Consider the following 17,996-nt stretch of genomic DNA (forward strand, 5'->3'; position numbering starts at 1 on the left):
TCTGAAGGTAACAGCTACGGCCTGAGGCTGTCTGAATGGGAAAGGATTTGAATGTCTATCGTGCAGAGGGAGGATGGAATATGAGACGTCACTGGACCCAATAGGCCGTGGACCAGAAGTCTCTGCATTTGCTAATCTTGGACCTTCTGGTGGCCAGGGACCATTTCTGTGGTAACAGAAGGAAGCCTTGTCCATGTGCCAGCTGCTAGGCTGGCTGTAATTAGGTAGGAAAGAGCCTGAAGCATCCACACAGGCAAACCACAACCTTGCAATTAAGAAAAGCTACGTAGCAATGAAGTGTGAAGATGCCTGTGCCTTGTGCTGTGCTCATAATGGGGAGCCAGTCGGCCAGTACTGGCCTGCTGTGTGGCAAGTGGGTGGCACTGAGGTGGGGGCTGCCCAAGCCTGAGGAGAGTACCATTGTTGGCCTGGCTTCCTCTTCCACAACAAGGCTTGCTTCCACACTGAGGACATCTGTGGAAGGTGACCTGCCCCCTCACACCATAGGGATTTTGAGATATTGAAAAGAATTATGTTGGACCACATCATGCTTGGACTCTCACAAAGCTTCTCTCTTGTCAAAAGTAATGAGGGTGGGGAAAATAAGCCATAAATAAGATCTTTGGTGAAAAGAATTGACATGAACACAAAGTAGAGTGACAGCAGGCAGGGTGCCGGTGACTTGGTTAGCGTGACAAAGCTCCGTAGGAGATGTCTCCTGCTGTCTGTCTTCCTGGGGCCCGGGTGGCAACTTTGTCCTTGGTCTCCAGATCAGATAGATGGCGGTCCTGTTGCCGTAGCATTTACTAGAAAGAGGGAGAGATGGCCTCTTCCTGTCTGCCTCGTGAGAGATGGGATACTTACCTGGATGTCTCTGGGACATAACCTGCATGAGGAGGTGTGGAAGGGGGGACAGGTGAGTATGAAGGGGCCAAGAGCTGGCTTCCTGGTAGAGGCTGCCCATGGCGGGCCCGGTTCCTCACGGCACATATTGTCAAGCCAGTGGCACGTCACCACACATCAACTCCTTTGAGTAAATGGAGTTGATGACACGAGGCTTGCACCAGGGACAGTGTGAGGTTGTCACTCATGCAATCTGCAATTACCCACAGCTTTATCCAAGGGCTCAGCGCCACTCTGTCACTGATGGTGGCTGAGCATAAGGCAGGGCAAAGCCCACCGTATTTTATATGGCGTCTCCTTTAGCTGTGTGTTCTTAATCCTATGCTTTATTTCCGTCACCCATGATCAATGTCACCCACTTCCCACCCTCCCCCTCCACTCTGCTATTAAAGTCACGCTTCAAGCTGTCATTTTCTTTTTAATTTTTAATCAGTCTGTGTTGAGAGAAAACAGGATTCGATCAAGCTTTCAGCCCTCGCTGCTCTGCCAGCACGGTGATTTTTATGGATGAGAGTTTTGTTTATATTTGTCTAAAACCCAGAGGAGGAATGGAACTGACGCCACAGACCAGCGTGTATTTGAAGAGACACTTCTGGACTCAGGGTTCTTTAAAAATCAATCCACTTCTTAGGCACAACCCCCAGTGGGTGCCATGAGACCCTCACAGTCGGCATGGAGGACAGCAGGCAGGCAGGGCCAAAGGCCTCCTTGAAAGCAAGAGGACAGGGTGGCTTGGGGCCGGGAGGCCAGCCTTCAGACTCAGCAGGATGAAACAGAGAGCTGGGGGTAGGGGGGATTGGGTGGGGAAGGGGCACAAAAGATCCAACTTACACTTTCTCCTTTCTTCAGATGCAGAGTGTGTTTACAAAAGCTTTCCATTTTGGAAAATAAAAAGAACGGTTAAGTTTTAGGGCGAGGGGCGGTGCGATACAGTGACCCACATAGGAAGGTGTGAGCAGGTGAACGCGAGTGGAGTCCATGGAATGTCGAGATCAAACTCGACCAGGTTACCTGGTCTACCACAGACGCATCTGAACGTATTCTCACCACGTGTAAAGCCACAGGGTTATCCCACACCATGGGTCCACTGCCAGACACTGATGCATGTCACCAGAGGTTAGCACAGAGCACAGGGTGGGGGGTGGGGGGGCTTGGCAGGAGGAAATTTCCAGCAAGCAGAGTCAGCTGCCATGTTTTTCCTTTCCGTTCTCAATCAAACCGCCACCTCCTGCTTAGATCCATGGTCCAGGTGTAGGAGATGGTCCACGTGTTATACGAGAGTCTTTCCTTGGGAGCCTGTCCCTTACTAATAAGGGCAAAGAGAAGAATCTGCTCCTGGGTGGGCAGGTCAACATGGGATTTCTACAGAGGCTGACTTGTCCAGTTGTAGAGTCCCAGACAGCTCAAGGCAGATTTAAAAAGCGAATTTACACAATGTGACATGCTTTTCGGAGGGGCAGGGGGTGCTGTTAACAGAAGCAACGGGATACGTGATTTGCCGGGATGTGTGTGGCACTGTCTCATGCTCTGTAGCAAGAGGCACTCAGTGCTGTCATGGGGTGAGGCAGAGAGTCCCCTCTGCCCTTTGTTCCCTGCAGGTCGTGACAAACCCTTGTGTCTCATTAAAAAGCACTGCCACTGCTGTCGGTCAGACCCATAATCCTGCTGGAGATGTGTGCTGTGAGTCGCTGTCCCCATGTAGATAGATTAGAAAACGCCCCCTTCTCCCCCAAGCTCTGTCCTCCTGTGGCCTCACTCCAAGGTTCAAGGCTCTTGTCCCCAAAGGGGACAGTGGAATTAGCAGGACATCACCAGGCTAAGGGTCCTCTTCCATGAGCGGGATCTCTGGAAAGCAAGAGAGTTACTAGCTTAGTCAGGCTGGAGACTACAGGGTTTAGAGTTATGCGCCTCATTAAAACAGTGCCGATCCCAGAAATCAGGGAAGAAAGGAAAACGTTAAGCTCCACGCCTCCATTAAAGGTCAAATAAAACAGCATCTCTTCCCACCCCCACCCCCCACCCCGTAAACCATCTATCCGCTAGAGAACAATTTGTGATTTTATATCCAGCTCATAAAAAAGGATAATGCTAAACTTTCACCAGCAGCCCTCATAGTCACTTAGACTAAAACGTTACAATTTCAAGCGCAGAGAGGCCGGGTAGAGCACAGGAAGGGAGCCCTTCCGGCCAGCAGGCTTGTTTGTGCCCTGCTTCTGCGGTGTCCTGGGCCACGCTCTGGAACCAGTGTGTGATATTGCAGAGTTGCGCTGGGCTCCCTTCTCTGGGGAGGTGGGGCACTGTTACTCGTTTCCCTGTTTTCATGGAGCGTTTCATATTTCCATTTTTCCCCATGGCAGGTGCACCTTTCACGACACATTGGGTAAAGAGACTTCTATGTACACGCTGTTCCTCTGGGGTCTGGTGGAGATGTGTCACCCCCATGTGGGAGGCTGGCAGCACTCCCTACTGCACTGGCCTTCCTCAGGGCCCACAAGGGGAAGGTAGGGAGGGCCCAGTGTACATGGCAGCATAGAAGAAGCATCCTCCTTTAAGTTGGTTTTGGCAGAGGTGTTGGGCCTTGGTGCAAGTGCCTAGATTGTTCCTCTCTGCCTATGTGTGATGTTGTTCCCAAGTGCCACCATCAGAAGTCCTATTCAATTAAAGAACAAGAAGGCATACGCCCTGTCTAATAGGTGTCATCAAAACAGAAGTGCTCTGTGCTCCCCAGTCTTTTAGCTCTACTGGTACCCTTTGAAGCCTCATGAAATTTCTACTCCTGGGCTCATTACTCACAAAATACTGTTCATTCTTTGCCACAAGTGGTCTGTTGACAGCAGTCCTACAAGTAGACAGGATGAGAAGCAATGACAGCTAGCATCCCCGTGGCCTTGACCCTCTGCCGCAGAGCTAGCCATAAGCTTTGGAAATGCTTACCGTCTGCAATGTCGATGCCAGGGCTTGTGGATGCCGCCTCCCCCGCTGTACTGGAAATCGTGTCAGGGGTGTCTGGGGCAGGGCAGCTGCCCGCTTGGCACATGGGGGCTGAATATAGACTCTGGAGCAGCTCGGAGGAGCCCGAGGTGCTGTCACAGGTTTCTGACTCCCCAGGGCCTGTGTCCGTGTCTCCGGAGCCGGGATATGCCGGAGGGCTCTGGTCATCCACAGGTAAAGGACAGCCCTGGCCCACGGAGGCCAGGTACCCGGGGCCTAAGGCACTCGAGCCCCCATTCACAGCCTCGTCGTAGGTCGGGAGCATGACGGGCACTCCGTCCACCACCACAAAGTCGGGGTCACTGCTGGAACTCCTGGGAGGACCCCTGTGCAGAGGAAACAGTGGGGACACATCCGAGTCGACACCATTCCAGGAAAGAGGCAGTATGGAGAAACAGTCTCTCCTCCCACATCCCTGGCAGATGTGCTATGCACCAGGCCGGGTTCTGCAGAGAGGTCCTCCCTTTAATCACTCTCCATCCTGAGGAAGGGTGGACACTAAGTGCCTAGAGGGGACCGCCAGTCTATACTTAGGCTTCTTTGTAAAAATAAAACAGACAAAACCGCATTACTCTTTTTTTTTTTTTTTTTTAGAGAGATAGAGCAAGCACAATAGGAAATAAAAGGTAGGCTGTTAGCCGCCCCGCCCTTACTATGACATTCCAACTACCCAGGTTCATGGCTGCCTCAGACTCAATGCTGCACCATGGACCACGCCGAACCCGCACAGCTGCTGCGAGGGAAGCCAGGCTGCCATCCCTGCAAATGCTCCCTTCCTTCTTGGTAACAGGCACAGTTCCTGGCTGGTCCCTTGTGCCTGTCGTCACTGTGAGCGGGCAGTGGTGCTGGCCCTGACTCTAGGTGATGTGTGTCACCAACATCTGTACACGCATGACTGCCAGGCTCTGCTCCTGGCCTCAGCAGAGCCCACAGCAGTGAGTGAAACAGCTCACAGCTTCATTCATTGCTGATTCCTTCTGTTGACTGAAAGTTGAGAGATGAGGGCAGAGGGTGACGCGGCGGGAAGAGGAGGTGATCTGTTTGGTTATGATGATGCCCAGAGCTCTGAGTGCTTCTGGGAGGGCACATGAAATGCCTGGACATGGCACTCGTGGGGGAGGGGCAACATCAGCCTGTGCTGCTCACTAACAAGAGACAGGTGCGAGCCCACGGGTATTTGAAACATCTTGCAAAAGCTTTGAGGCTATGCCAGTTGTCTTCTTGCTCCACAGTCCTTAAAGGCTACCTGGAGAAGGCAAGAGACCGAGGCCTGCATCCCCTAGAAGGCAGGAAAGGCGGAAGAGCATGCTTCTGACCGGGAGCTGTTAGCACACTCGGAACCATTGGTGCTCACTCCCCTTGGCCACTCCATGTCTCCCATCAGCCTTTCTGGCTCACTCAGGGCTTCTCCTTGCTCCTTGCTTTCATGTTGTCAGGCCGGGGCAGGCAGATGCCTCTGGCTCATTTCTTACCCTAACAGCCCATGCTCAGGTCACATTTCCCTCTGCACAGCTCAAACCAGGGCATGTGACTTTCATAACCTGAATCTCAAAGACTTGGGACCTGGAGAACACAAGCATCTGTCCTTGGCACGCCCTTGAATATTCTGTGTTCCATTTGGACAGATGACACCAATTTTCCCTAAACAACTAGAGGACGGTGTAGAGCAGCATGTGAGTCTTGAGAAGATTTCAAAAACATCTTAGTAGTCCATATCTTAGAAAACTCTTCCAAGCGCGCGCGCGCGCACACACACACACACACACACACACACACACACACACACTTGCTTTGTGAGCTAGTTGAAGATCTGCTAATACACCATAAATCACAGCTGTGTAGTCTAGCTTTCTCTTGGTGATCCTTTGGCCTTTCTGAGAAACCGTAATTGCTCAGTGATACAACATGGTCCCTTGATTAATAAATAATAATGTTGAAGACCCAGAGAGAAGTTGGAAGGTTTGAGAAGAAAGAAAGAAAGGGTCTGGAGCCTCAGCAGAGGCTTGGCGATGCCACCAGAGAGGTGCTGACACACCTGTGGGCCCGGGAAGGCTGTAAGCAACCCTCACACCCAGCACACACAGCTGGGGAGAGAGACGGAGACAGAGACACAGAGAGAGAGGAGGTGGAGGGAGGCAGGGAAAGAGAGAAACAGACAGCAACTGAGAGAGGAGGGCAAGGGAGGGAGAGAGGGAGGAGGGAGAGAGGGAAAGAGGGAGACTGTCGTAATGGAAGCAGTAGAGTAGTCAATGCCAGGCGCCTCCTTCTCACCCAAGCAATTGTCCTTTTTTCATGAACCTCAGACTCCTTGTTCTCATGGTTAGGTGCCATGGTGAGCGCAGCATAAGGATAAGGATGACTGACTTAGGGGTAAGCACAGCTGTGAGATGACAAGGCTCAGGTGTAAGGACAGCTCTGGGATGAGGAGGACTCATGAGTGAGGACACCAACCTGAGCTCTCTGGTGTAGCCAAGGAGGAAAGAGTCACCCTCTGAAGACCCAGATCCCCTGTCAGGTCCTTTCTGGCTTCTCACTCAGAGGTCTGCTCTCCTTCCTGAAGCTTCCCACCCTATTGACTGACCTCTGCTATGTCACATCCCTGATCTTGCCACCTCCCCAGGTATGTATAAGTCATCTTAGGGCCACAGCAGGTGGACCACGATGGGAGGTGCTCCTAATGGGGTGTGCACAGCATGTATCCCTGGCCTGGTGCCTTCCTCCAGTCCCCGACAGTGCCTGCTTCAGAATGGTCTTCCCAGGGAGGCAGCGATGGGGCCTGCCCACCACGGTGCTCTCTCCCTGATAGTCTTTATAGACCCTTAAGCTTTGCCTTCATCTGTGCTCTCTCTGATGCACTGACCTGGTGGGGAAGTGGGCCTTGAACTTGGTCTGGAACATTCTGGCCAGGATGACGAGCAGTAACACCAGCAGCACACTGGTGGCCGTGAATGCCACAATCTTCCACGTGGTCAGGAGGGTCTCATGGGTGCTGGGCCACGTTTGCTCTGCCATGAGAGATAACAAAGCCAGGCATGAGGTGCCATGTTCCTTTGGTAGTCATCTGGTACATGAAGTACATATGATGTGCCTCCTGGGACTCAACAGACACACCACACCTCCAGGACAGCTGGTAAACCATGTTAGGACCCACACAATGCTAAAACCCATCTCCAGCATGAGTCCTTCTGGGCCGGAGACATATTGGCAAGTGATGGACTTGAGACTTTAGACATGTGTGCTTATGTTGCAGACTGAGCAGGAAAACCCAGCCCAGGGCAAGACAACATTGTAACTGCTTCTTGAGAAGAGACAGGAATGTGTCCTTCTGCCCTGAGGGGCCTCTTCTGATTTGTCACAAAGCACTGCTCTGGGGTGAAGGATGGAATGAAGCAAGGATGACGAAAACTAAGGCTACATGGCTACTCCTTGGCCACCACTCCAGTCTCCGTGGTATCTGCAAGGTCACAGAAGCCATAGCAGACCCTTCCAGAACAGACTGTCATCCTGTTGCTCCCAGCATAGCCCATCCCATTATCCCACACAGTGGCTGTTCTCTTAGACTTGGTGCCTCTCCTCGGTTCAGGTGACCTCCGAACGCCTCTAGACACCCAGTGTCACATCTGTGTCCAGAAGAGCAGCATCAACCATCACTGCTGCTTAGGGCAGCAGCCATGGCTACGGTTTGGAGACAAGCTGAAAGGACAGGGGAAGGATGTATGCTGGTACCAGGGTTCCTCTATGGGGGCCACTTCCTGGCTGTGCTGGGACCTGTGGCAAAGACGGCTTGCCATCACACATCGCTTACCAGGAGGCCATGGAGACGGTGTACGGTCTCCACTTGTGTGAGATTAGTTCTTAGCCACAATATTATCCCTAACTGAAGGAAAGGGTGGGGTCATGCACTACTCAGGTTCCGAGGCCATGTACATAATGCTGGTAACAACCATGGGCCTGCATCCTTGCCAGTGGGTGGCACCAAGGCTGTGAGAAACTGCGGAAGCTGAATTCCTCCATGGGTGTCCAACACAGCCACCCGTATCCATTTCTACAGCCCAGCCCTGAGCTCATGATGGGATGGGAGTGGGGGCCGTTGAAGACACAGCCTGGCCACAGACCAGAGTGTGGCCTTGGGTCTCACCTGATTTGATGCAGTACACTTGGTAGGAAGGGAACCACTCTCCATACTGGCAAGTGATGTACTTGTAGTCACTGGTGAGGCCGTAGCCGGGGTCACAGTAGAACTCCACCACGGTTCCGTGGTTGTAGCGCTCGCAAGGCCTCGGGTGGCAGATGAAATCTCCGTGACTCACCATAGGAGGTAGCGGACAAACTTGGGCAGTTGGGGAGAATAAAAGTTTCAGAACCAGAGGCTCCTGAGAGGAGCTCTTCAGACCTAACACAGGCGTGGCTTGTGTGCTTACACGTGAAACACCACACTAAGGCATGGCAGCAGAGACAGCCTATGTTCCTGTGGAAGGTCCGTGGGAGCCTGCTAGGGTATTCTGAGAACGAACGCTGTTCATGTGGTGTTGTAAAGTACATGGGAAAAGAGAGGCTCAACTTACAGCGTGATGAGTATTCCTATTTAATAGATAGTATTAAGCTACTCTATTAATAATGCATAGTATTATGTGCCAGACAACCCAGTAAATAAAATTAAAGATATTTACAGACAAAATCTTTACCCAATGGCACAGTGGTGACAAGTCTGCTTCTGTTACCAAAGCAGTCATCTGAAACTGTCCAAATCAGGGGTGGGGGTGGGGGAGTGGAGGATGGCGGGGGTGGGGGGTGGGGAGTGGGGGGGAGGGGCAGGGGAATGTAGGGGCTCTCCTGCTTCTGTTTGCAGTCTTACCCCTGGCCCCTCACACACAAGTGCTACCAGGGCAATGCGAGCAAGAACTAGGAGCCTGAAGGCCTAGGCTTTCTCCTGTCAACACACTGTGAGACCTCCAACATGCCACCTAACCCTGTGTAAGCCCTGGTCTTCTTGCTCTGCTCCTGGTGGTGGTGTCTCCTGCCGTGAGCTCACACCTGGGCTGCAGAGGTGGCTCTGGCTACACCTCTGACACTGGTTTTTAGTGGAGTTTGCTGTTTATTCATCCCACGCCACAAAGAGATCTTTTGTCTGCAGAAGGCCTCAGAACTAAACATGGTGCCACTTAAACACTCCTCAGGAGGCAGTGAAACTGCAGTCTCCCAACGCCTGCGTTCTAATGGCTGCACCTGGAAACACCACTAGCTTTCACTACAGGGAACCCCCATGGGGTAGTTTAGGGTTCAGGGTGTTCCTTCCGACTTGGAAGGAAACAACAAAAGTATTATTAATTATAAACTTGATGGGCTGGGGAGATGGCTCAGTTGGCAAAGTGCATGTCATGCAAGCCTGAAAACCTGGATTTGGTACTCAGAATCCACGTTTTCTTTGTTTTGTTTTGTTTTGCTTTCTGTTGTTGTTCCAGGCCAGTGAGAGACCTGATCTCATAAATCAGGGTAAAATGCATCCTGAGGAATAAAATAACACCCCAGGTTGACCTCTGGCCCCTTCCCCCATGTGCTCGCACATGCACATGCATGCACACACAACCACAAACATGCACAGACATACACAAATACACCTAAAAAGTTATAAATGTGAAGCTTAGTTCAAAATCATAATATAGGGCTCAAGGGACCCCCCACTGTCACCTAACACTGCCTCACCATGACGTTATTTGAACTCTGTCATTCGTCTTCCCCCACAGCACCCCTAGGAGACAGACAGACTGATAGACACTCTTGCCCACACAGCACTCTCAGGCCCAGGGCAAACAGCCTACTTCCAATGCTGTGTGTCGAGCATCTGCAGGGATCCGTGTGTCCCTGGAAACACCATGAGTCAGTGTACCACACTTTCACCGCAACATCCTTTCAGGCCCTGACTCAGATCCCCTTGGCTATGAGCTCTCAGCAAACGCTGTGGGTGGCAGGAACAAAGAAAGACTCCACTGCAACTTTAGTTTTTAGAACATTTCTCCTGATTTTAGAGAAGTTCAGCAGCAGATACTGCTTTTCGGAGGATCGCAGCTTACGTATCGGAGCGTTGCAGGAAGAATCCAAGCGGAGCTCTGCTGAGGCTCAGCCAGGAATGGATCTTAATTACTGTCCTCAGGTGTCACTGCTCTGCTCCTTATATGCCATTTGTCCTGCCGTGGGTTAAGTCTCCTTGCAGAACAAAAGGGAAATCCTAGCTGCCAAATGGCTGCACAGTGGCTTTCTATGTCACGCACAGAAATCCACAGAGGTGGGCTAGGTAGGGCAGAGGAGAGGAGATAAGTGGCAGAGGCCGGGACCCACGGTCTGCTCTGTGCTGGATACCAATGGCCCGAGCTGGGGCGGCACAGGCAAGCTGAAGGCCTGCTTTCAGACCTCGCCGTAGGGACAATTTTGGAATTTGGGTTTCTTTTTAAAAAAAAAATACAGAATTATTATAAGAATATGTTTTTGTTTTAATCCCAGGTGTGGGGATATAAGGCTGCTTTGGACTGTCTGCAGCAGCTGATTATGATTTGCCTCATGCTCTAGCAGAGGCGTGGTTTTGCCAGCTGCAGACAGTTTCTACAAATATGTGGCATTTGGGATTCTGGAAATTTTTCGGGGCTAGAGCCTTGACTGGTGGGTTGGATGTTTGTTGGTTGCTGTTGGCTGCGACTGGTCACGGTTTGTTGCAAATTTGTTAAATAGTTGTGTGCAAAGAATAAACAAGAAGAAAAATAGATATCCTGATGACAGAGATCTAACTTGCCCCAAGGAACTTAAGGCCCTTAATCTAATCAGCAGGAAGTAGTCCAATGATAGTGTTGTTCCTGCCCCGGATTTTGAGATCTCCTTTCTTTCTTCTCTGTCTTTTTTCCTCCTATCTAGTATTGGGGGTTGAAAGGGAAGAAGAAAAGGGGTGAAGGGTGGGGGAAAAAAGAACCCACCAAGTAGCAAATATGGCTGCAGAGGGCCATGTCTCTCCTCATCCTGCCTCTTGGGAATTTCTCAGGCACTTCCTTTCTCTGCTGCCAATGTCTGTCCCTGCTCCTGTGCAGCTCTGGCTCTCTCCACTGTCTGGATGGAGTACAACAAAAAACACCCACAGCCTTCCTGGGCCCTCTGTGCACCCTGAATGACTATACACACGTTTCTTTACTTAGAACGGGGCTAAGTCCTGACAACCCATCAGAAGTCTGGCAAAAATCCTATTTGCTATAGTGATGCTTTTCTATGCATTGTTGGGTTCAATTTGCTAACATTTTGTTGTGGATTCCATGTAGCACCCCTGTCTGGTTTGGGTGTTAGGGCCATGCTGTCTCTACAGAAGGCACTATTTCCTCTGTCTCTTTCCCCTTCTCAGTTTCCCACCTATGAAGAAAGAGAAAGGATACACACTGGAATTTCTCTGAGGATGGCACGGGCTGAGGGCTCTGAGCAAGGCGCTTGCCAATGAGAAGTTTACCAGTGACTCGATTTACAGTTAGGCTGGGGATGCACAGCCTGGTTACAAGTGAAGCTGCTGGAATTTGAGGGCCAAGAAGCTACTCTGATGACAGTCTGGGATTTCTCCACCTCTGCTGCCCCTGTTCCCTGAGGGATGCCAGCAATGGTGGTCCCATCCTGAAACACCGGCTGAAGCAAGTTCCAACTAAGGGCAAGTTAGAGTGCTCCCCCGCAGCCCCACTGCATGCTCCACACAAAGGACACACAAACGACAGGGACTCGCCAGTGGCTCCATCCTGGCCCACATTGGCTCTACGTTCACTCCTACAGAGGTATGAAGGCCCTTCCCTGGGGTGACAACTACCTCACGCTCAGGAGGCTGACACAGTTCATAAGCCTAACAGGTCTGAGGAAGTAGGAAAGGGTTTCCTGGCAGTCTTGATTGGCTCCTGGGAGGTAACTGGCCCTATTCTTTGGGATTTCCCGTGACACACCCAGCCTTGCTATACCAGCACCTACAGTTTAAATCTCATGTGTCCCCTTCAGGCTCCTGTTTTGAGCACCCCATCCTCAGCATGGGATACTATTAACGCTTGTGATGCCTCTGGGAGATGGAAGCAGGGCATTGTGGGAAGATCTTCGGTGGTAATAGATGCTCTACGTTCTGGTCTGCTCTCTGGCTTGTGGTCACAGTCTGAACAGCAGCTGCTGCCTGCCTCCCCCAATCCCCACCCACACCTCACCCCGCCCCCCCCATGCTTCCCCTGCACAATAGCCCGATACCTCTATGAACTCTCCCTTCCTCCCTTAAGTTGCTTCTCTCAGATGCTCAGGCCACACTGACGCATAAGAAACTAACACAGCATCCCTTCCATCTCGCCTCTGATTTCTTTCCACAGATGATTTCCTGCTTCCTTCAGAGTGTATACAGCTCGAGGGTCTCCTCAAGGCCAGGGAGCAAATGTCTGTGCAGATTATTAGAAGCAGGAGCCCGTCGCTACTATCACTATAGGGTCCAAACAGTTTGTTAGGTTACAGGCAAATGAACCTAAGTCACTTCTCCCTTTGCCGTGCACACTAGGCTTACATCCCCATTGTCTAAGCCCAAGGAAAGTCGATTACTACATTAGGCAAAGTGAGGTGGGAGAGAAAGCCAACTCCTGATCTAAGCACAGGCTTCCATGTTAGCAGTGGGGTACCTATCCCCTTAGAGATAGAGCTGTCAGTGGCCTGCTCTGGATTTGCTGGAGCTTTCACATATATCAACTATATTATTTAGCTTGTTTTTAAAAGTCATTTATTGAACACCTGCCCCTCCCCCACCCCGCCCCAGCAAGTTTAATGGGATCACATCCTGTATGCAGATGGTAAGTATGTAAGTGGATGGCAATTTCTGTGGCTAGGAAAGCCTGCTTATCTGTTCAGAGGAACTCCAGTACAGCATGTTCACGTACTTGAAGGAGCCAGGATGGAGCTCCAGCCTGCATATCTCTCCAGGGAGCTTGGCAGGCATGACCGATAGGAGCTAGAGGTTCTTTTGTGTGCAGTAAGATCTCCAATGTATGCGGGAACTGGAGATGTATTCAAGGACAGGAGGAACTGGCTCGGAGACTAAAGGTCAGGCATGGTGCCTCTCCTGTAATGGAAATGGGATATGTGGGGGACTCTGAGGATTCCCCAGAAGACAGGAGGAGGACAGGAAAGAAGAGGCAGAACTTCCAAAACAGCCAGCGGTTTGAATACAAATGACCCGCATAGGCCCAGATGTTTGAATGCTTAGCTATCAGGAGTGGCACTACTTGGGAGGGATTAGGGGGTGTGGTCTGGTTGGAGGAAGTGTGTTACTGGGGGTGGGATTTAAGGTTTCAGAAGCCCAAGCCAGGCCCAATGGCTCTCTCTCCTCCTACTGCCTGTGGATCTGGGTATAGAACTCTCAGCTCGTTCTCCAGCACCATGTCTGCCTGCATCCACCATGCTCCCCACCGTGACAACAATGAAGTAAACTTCTGAAATGGTAAGTGAGTCCCAATGAAATGTTTTCCTTTTTAAGAGTTGCGTGGTCAAGGTGTCTCTTCATAGGAATAGGACACTGACCAAGACAGGAAATATGACTAGTTAAAGGACAGTGGAACTTCTGTTCCCCTTCCCCACCTAACAGAAACATGGCTTTCCTGTTGGTGGAAGAAACTGCCCATGAGAGAAGCAGCAATGGATTGATCTGTTATACTTGATCATGAGTTCTCTCCTGGGACATCTGGGAGGCAGTGGAGAGAGTCTAGCTGTACCAGGGACTCCAAGGATCTGCTTGCATCTGCTATTCAGGGAAGAGCTCAAAGGAGGTGGCCTTTAGGCTGAAATCCAAAACAGCTCTGTCCCTGGTGGGGGTCTCAGACCAGAACCTGAACAGCGGCTATTTGCTAAGAGTCCACAAAAAAGAGGAAAATCAATTTGACCTTGTTGTAGCATCCACAGGCGGTTTTCTCTTCTCTTTACTTGAATGTGATCTAATGTGAGGCAAGAAAGAGCGGGCTGCATAGCAACCAGTCAAGGAAGTAGATGGGACAGTGCATGGGGCCATAGCCCCATGGCAAGCTGTTGGGATTTTTGTCAGAAATGTGAAGGGGGTGCTGTGAAGACCAAGGACTGCAGCAGCCTTTACAGCCAGGCCTGGTTTCTGTGTGCATGGCTGGCAGCTGGGGCATAACACAGACCTGCAGAGTGATTAGGAGGCGGTTGTCATGACCTAGACATATGTCGGCGTCGTGGATCAGGCCAGCGATAGGCGACATGCTGGGAAGGAGAGGGGTGGAGCATCCTTCCATTGGTCTGGTTCTTTTTCTACAATAGGTTTTTGATAGATGGATTTGGGGGCCCCTGGGAGATGAGCCAAGGGCGATGGCTAGACTTTGGGCCTGGGGTTGACAGTCATTCACCCACCACATTAGGAAGTTGCTTTGTGGGAAAGAGTGGTGGTGAATTCAGTTTTGTTCTGGTTAGGTTGGAGCTGCTGCCAGTGAGTATGAATCAGGCATCTGGAGAGAGAGGTGTCCAGGATAAATTTAGAGCTCAGCAGTCATGAGCAGGAAGACAGTATTTCTGACCATCGGACTGCATGAACTCACATAGAAGGAAGTAGAGAAAGGGCCCTAAGTCCAAATGCAGAGACTCAGTGAGGACAAAGGGCCAAGCAGAGTGTGCTCCGTTGTTGTACAGATGCTGGGAGAAAAAGTATTGTGAGGAAGAGGGGGTGCTCCCTAGTGAGCTGAGAAGAGAAGCGTGGCCACGTGTTAGGAAGAGAAGCGTGGCCACGTGTTAGGAAGAGAAGCGTGGCCACGGGTTAGGAAGAGAAGCATGGCCACGGGTTAGGAAGAGAAGCGTGGCCACGGGTTAGGAAGAGAAGCGTGGCCACGGGTTAGGAAGAGAAGCGTGGCCACGGGCTAGGAAGAGAAGCGTGGCCACGGGCTAGGAAGAGAAGCATGGCCACGGGCTAGGAAGAGAAGCGTGGCCACGGGTTAGGAAGAGAAGCGTGGCCACGGGTTAGGAAGAGAAGCGTGGCCACGGGTTAGGAAGAGAAGCGTGGCCACGGGCTAGGAAGAGAAGCGTGGCCATGGGCTAGGAAGAGAAGCGTGGCCACGGGCTAGGAAGAGAGGCGTGGCCACGGGCTAGGAAGAGAAATGTGGCCACGGGCTAGGAAGAGAAACGTGGCCACGGGCTAGGAAGAGAAGCGTGGCCACGGGTTAGGAAGAGAAGCGTGGCCACGGGCTAGGAAGAGAAGCATGGCCACGGGCTAGGAAGAGAAGCGTGGCCACGGGTTAGGAAGAGAAGTGTGGCCACGGGTTAGGAAGAGAAACGTGGCCACGGGCTAGGAAGAGAAGCGTGGCCACGGGCTAGGAAGAGAAACGTGGCCACGGGCCAGGAAGAGAAGCGTGGCCATGGGTTAGGAAGAGAAGTGTGGCCATGAGTTTGGCTACATGGAAAGCACTGGTGACCTTGAGACCCGGTGGTGGATCTAAATCCATTTGTAGAGAGCAGAGTGAATGGGGTGGGAGGAAAAGTCTGCTGCAGGGAAGGAGTGAACAGGGTGGCCAAAGGGTCCCAGAGGACCCCATCGGAGTTCTGGACCTTGTTCATGGATGGTGCACCTTGGTGGGAGTCTAGCGTGGTGGACAAGAGTAGGGATGCAGGCAGAGGGACTGAAGGAGGGCAGCCTTGAAGGAGGCGAGAGGTGATGGGATCACACATGAGCGAGGAGCCTTGCTTTGGAGGAGGAGTTGGATCTGGGCACAGGTCCAAGTAGCTCCAAGGCCAGGGCGGTAGAGAGACTGGCAGACTGCTCTCTAGAGACGTCTATTTTCTGAGTGAACTATGAGGAGGCCACAGCTGAGGATTATGTATTATTTATCATCGTCTTTAAACCATTTATATATTTCAATCCATGCAAAAGAGGAAAATGGACCTTAAAAACGGCCTAGCTTCTCGTGAATATTCACACAAACGGGCCAGGTGTAAATGCAGAACATTGTACCCTATCCTCTCCAGTGGTTTAAAATTCTTCCAAGCTGTTAGCCTAGATGCTCTCACAGGACATTTCATTCCCGCTTCTTCCAAAGGCTCCCACAGTCTACACACTTTTCATGAAGGAAAGACACAACCCCTTAGATTACGTATCCACATCCACCCCACACAGTTAGTGGCAAAGGCTGCTTGCTGCTCACACAAGCCACACTGCGCTCTCATTTCTGAGTATTGCCGAAGGTCCTGTGTCCAGGTAGGTTCTCGTCAATGGACTATAACTAGAAGTAACACACTGTTTCCATGAGGTCAGGCTAGACCCACGAGACTCTTCCATAGTTTCTAGACTAGAAGTGATTTCCCAAAGGGATCTTAAGCCCTGGCTCAAGGCAGCAGAGCCTGTGGAGACATGGCAATGACAAGAGGCACTAACTGACCAACATTGCAACGTGAACATGAGCTTATGTTTTGTTTGTTCCACTGTCCACCCCTTGGGAACTTTCTCACAGTCCTGGCTTACCTTACACTTGGCATAAGGAGTAAGTAGCAGACATGAGTTCGCTATGTGACGTAGCACACTGTGCACTCCTGATGTGTTCACAGCCAGCATGCCCCCTCAATGCCACATTAAAGCTGGATTTGAACATCTTAATGCTTTAAGCCATTGGTTCCTCAGCTCTGACGGCATACATATTCGAATCATTTGGGTAACTCTGCTGGGTCTTGGTCTTGGCTAGCTCTTAAGAGCTCCCTGGGTCATTCTAATGGGCAATCCAAGTTAAGATGCCCTGCTCTGTGCAGTTGTGATAGACAGTTGGGGAAAACCAATCTCCCTCCACCCAGCAACTGCTGGATGTAGGCTTACCACATTCAGCAGAGCTGGCGTGTGAACCACACTGCCATAGTACCTGGTCTGGTCTTCACCTTTCGCAAAACTCTTACTATTACTGGAATGGGAACCCACAGATTGCCAGCACTCGGAGCACACTAGAAGTGCATAGACTCTAGCCACACCCCAACCTACTGAATCACAAACTTTGTGTTAGAGAAATGCCCTGGGGAGTCACACTCACCCGGAAGTTTGGAAAGTTCAGGAAACTCTGTAGATGAGCCTAGGGGTAGGAAGCAAAGAAGCTGGTACTCAAGCCATGATCTGGCCTTGAAGAGCAAGGCACAGTGGAGAAAACGCCCGGTTCTGTGTGTCGGCATCACCTTTAGCAGTCTATATATCATCCACACAGTTCTGCAAGGGGCTATGGTTTCAGGCACAGACTCACCCAACCTCTGTCCCTCAGGAGATCTGCAGCCCTGCAGTTGTCAAAGCTGTCACTGTGGCTGCTCCCCAATCTGACTCAAGTGTAGGTAATGAATCCAGGAAGCTGTATGGACCCCCTGCATGCCAAAGTCATAGCTGTTTCCAAGACGACATCTGAAAACTTTGCTTTTAGTTCAGGGAAAATCAATAAATGGTTATACAGCACATTACATTTTCTACTTTTGTTGTAACAACCCAGAAGGCCAATAAATGTGTCCACCCAAGGAAGCAAACGATCACGCGGGCTAGGCTCTGCTTGTTTCCAGGCTGGGTAGAGAACCTGCGCTGAGATATGCTGACAGATGAAGTTCACGATCAATATTACCCGGTAGCCCCGAGGGAGGGGCCATGATCTGCTCTCTGTCGCAGAGTCACTGCAGTGGGGGTATTCCTGAAGAAAGCCAGCATGCATCTAGTGACAACTGTTAGACTTCAGTGTAAAAACAAAACTGAGGCTTCACATAAGCAATGTGCTATGTGCCTGGTGTCACAGGCCTGCAGAAGCCATGGAAGAGTGCACGGGTGAGGCAGCTGGTGCAAACCTGGTTTACCGACAGTCTGTACAGCAGAGAAGGGTGGGCTGCATGCATTTCTGTGGCCCAAGGATGCAACCACTCTCTGAAATGACAGGAGCCTCAGCTAAATTGAGAGCTGTGTCAGCCACCGCCAGGTGAGAATACATCTGTAGTGTCAGTGTCCTGAAGTCTGGCTACCCTTTCCAACACATAACCTGTTAGAGGTGAAACTCTGACTGGCAATCAAGACTTCTTTACTTCCTTTATTTTTTTAAAAAGAGAAATCAGGGGCTCAAGAT

At 51.1% G+C, this 17,996-nt stretch overlaps 1 protein-coding gene across 1 annotated transcript in view; it reads right to left on the reverse strand.

Moving 5' to 3' along the window:
- Positions 1–1,306: 1,306 nt before the first annotated feature.
- SUSD4 (sushi domain containing 4) overlaps positions 1,307–17,996 on the reverse strand; it is a 117,830-nt gene continuing 101,140 nt past the window's right edge. Inside the window, exons 6-9 of the mRNA XM_084797349.1 lie at positions 8,033–8,224; positions 6,755–6,899; positions 3,838–4,220; positions 1,307–2,748 (exon numbers count right to left, since the gene is read on the reverse strand). Coding sequence (XP_084653475.1) covers positions 2,720–2,748; positions 3,838–4,220; positions 6,755–6,899; positions 8,033–8,224 — 749 coding nt within the window. The 3' untranslated portion in view covers positions 1,307–2,719. The remainder of the gene's footprint in view (positions 2,749–3,837; positions 4,221–6,754; positions 6,900–8,032; positions 8,225–17,996) is intronic.

Source organism: Acomys minous (assembly GCF_964271855.1).
Source record: "Acomys minous genome assembly, chromosome: 1".
Lineage (NCBI taxonomy): Eukaryota > Metazoa > Chordata > Mammalia > Rodentia > Muridae > Acomys > Acomys minous.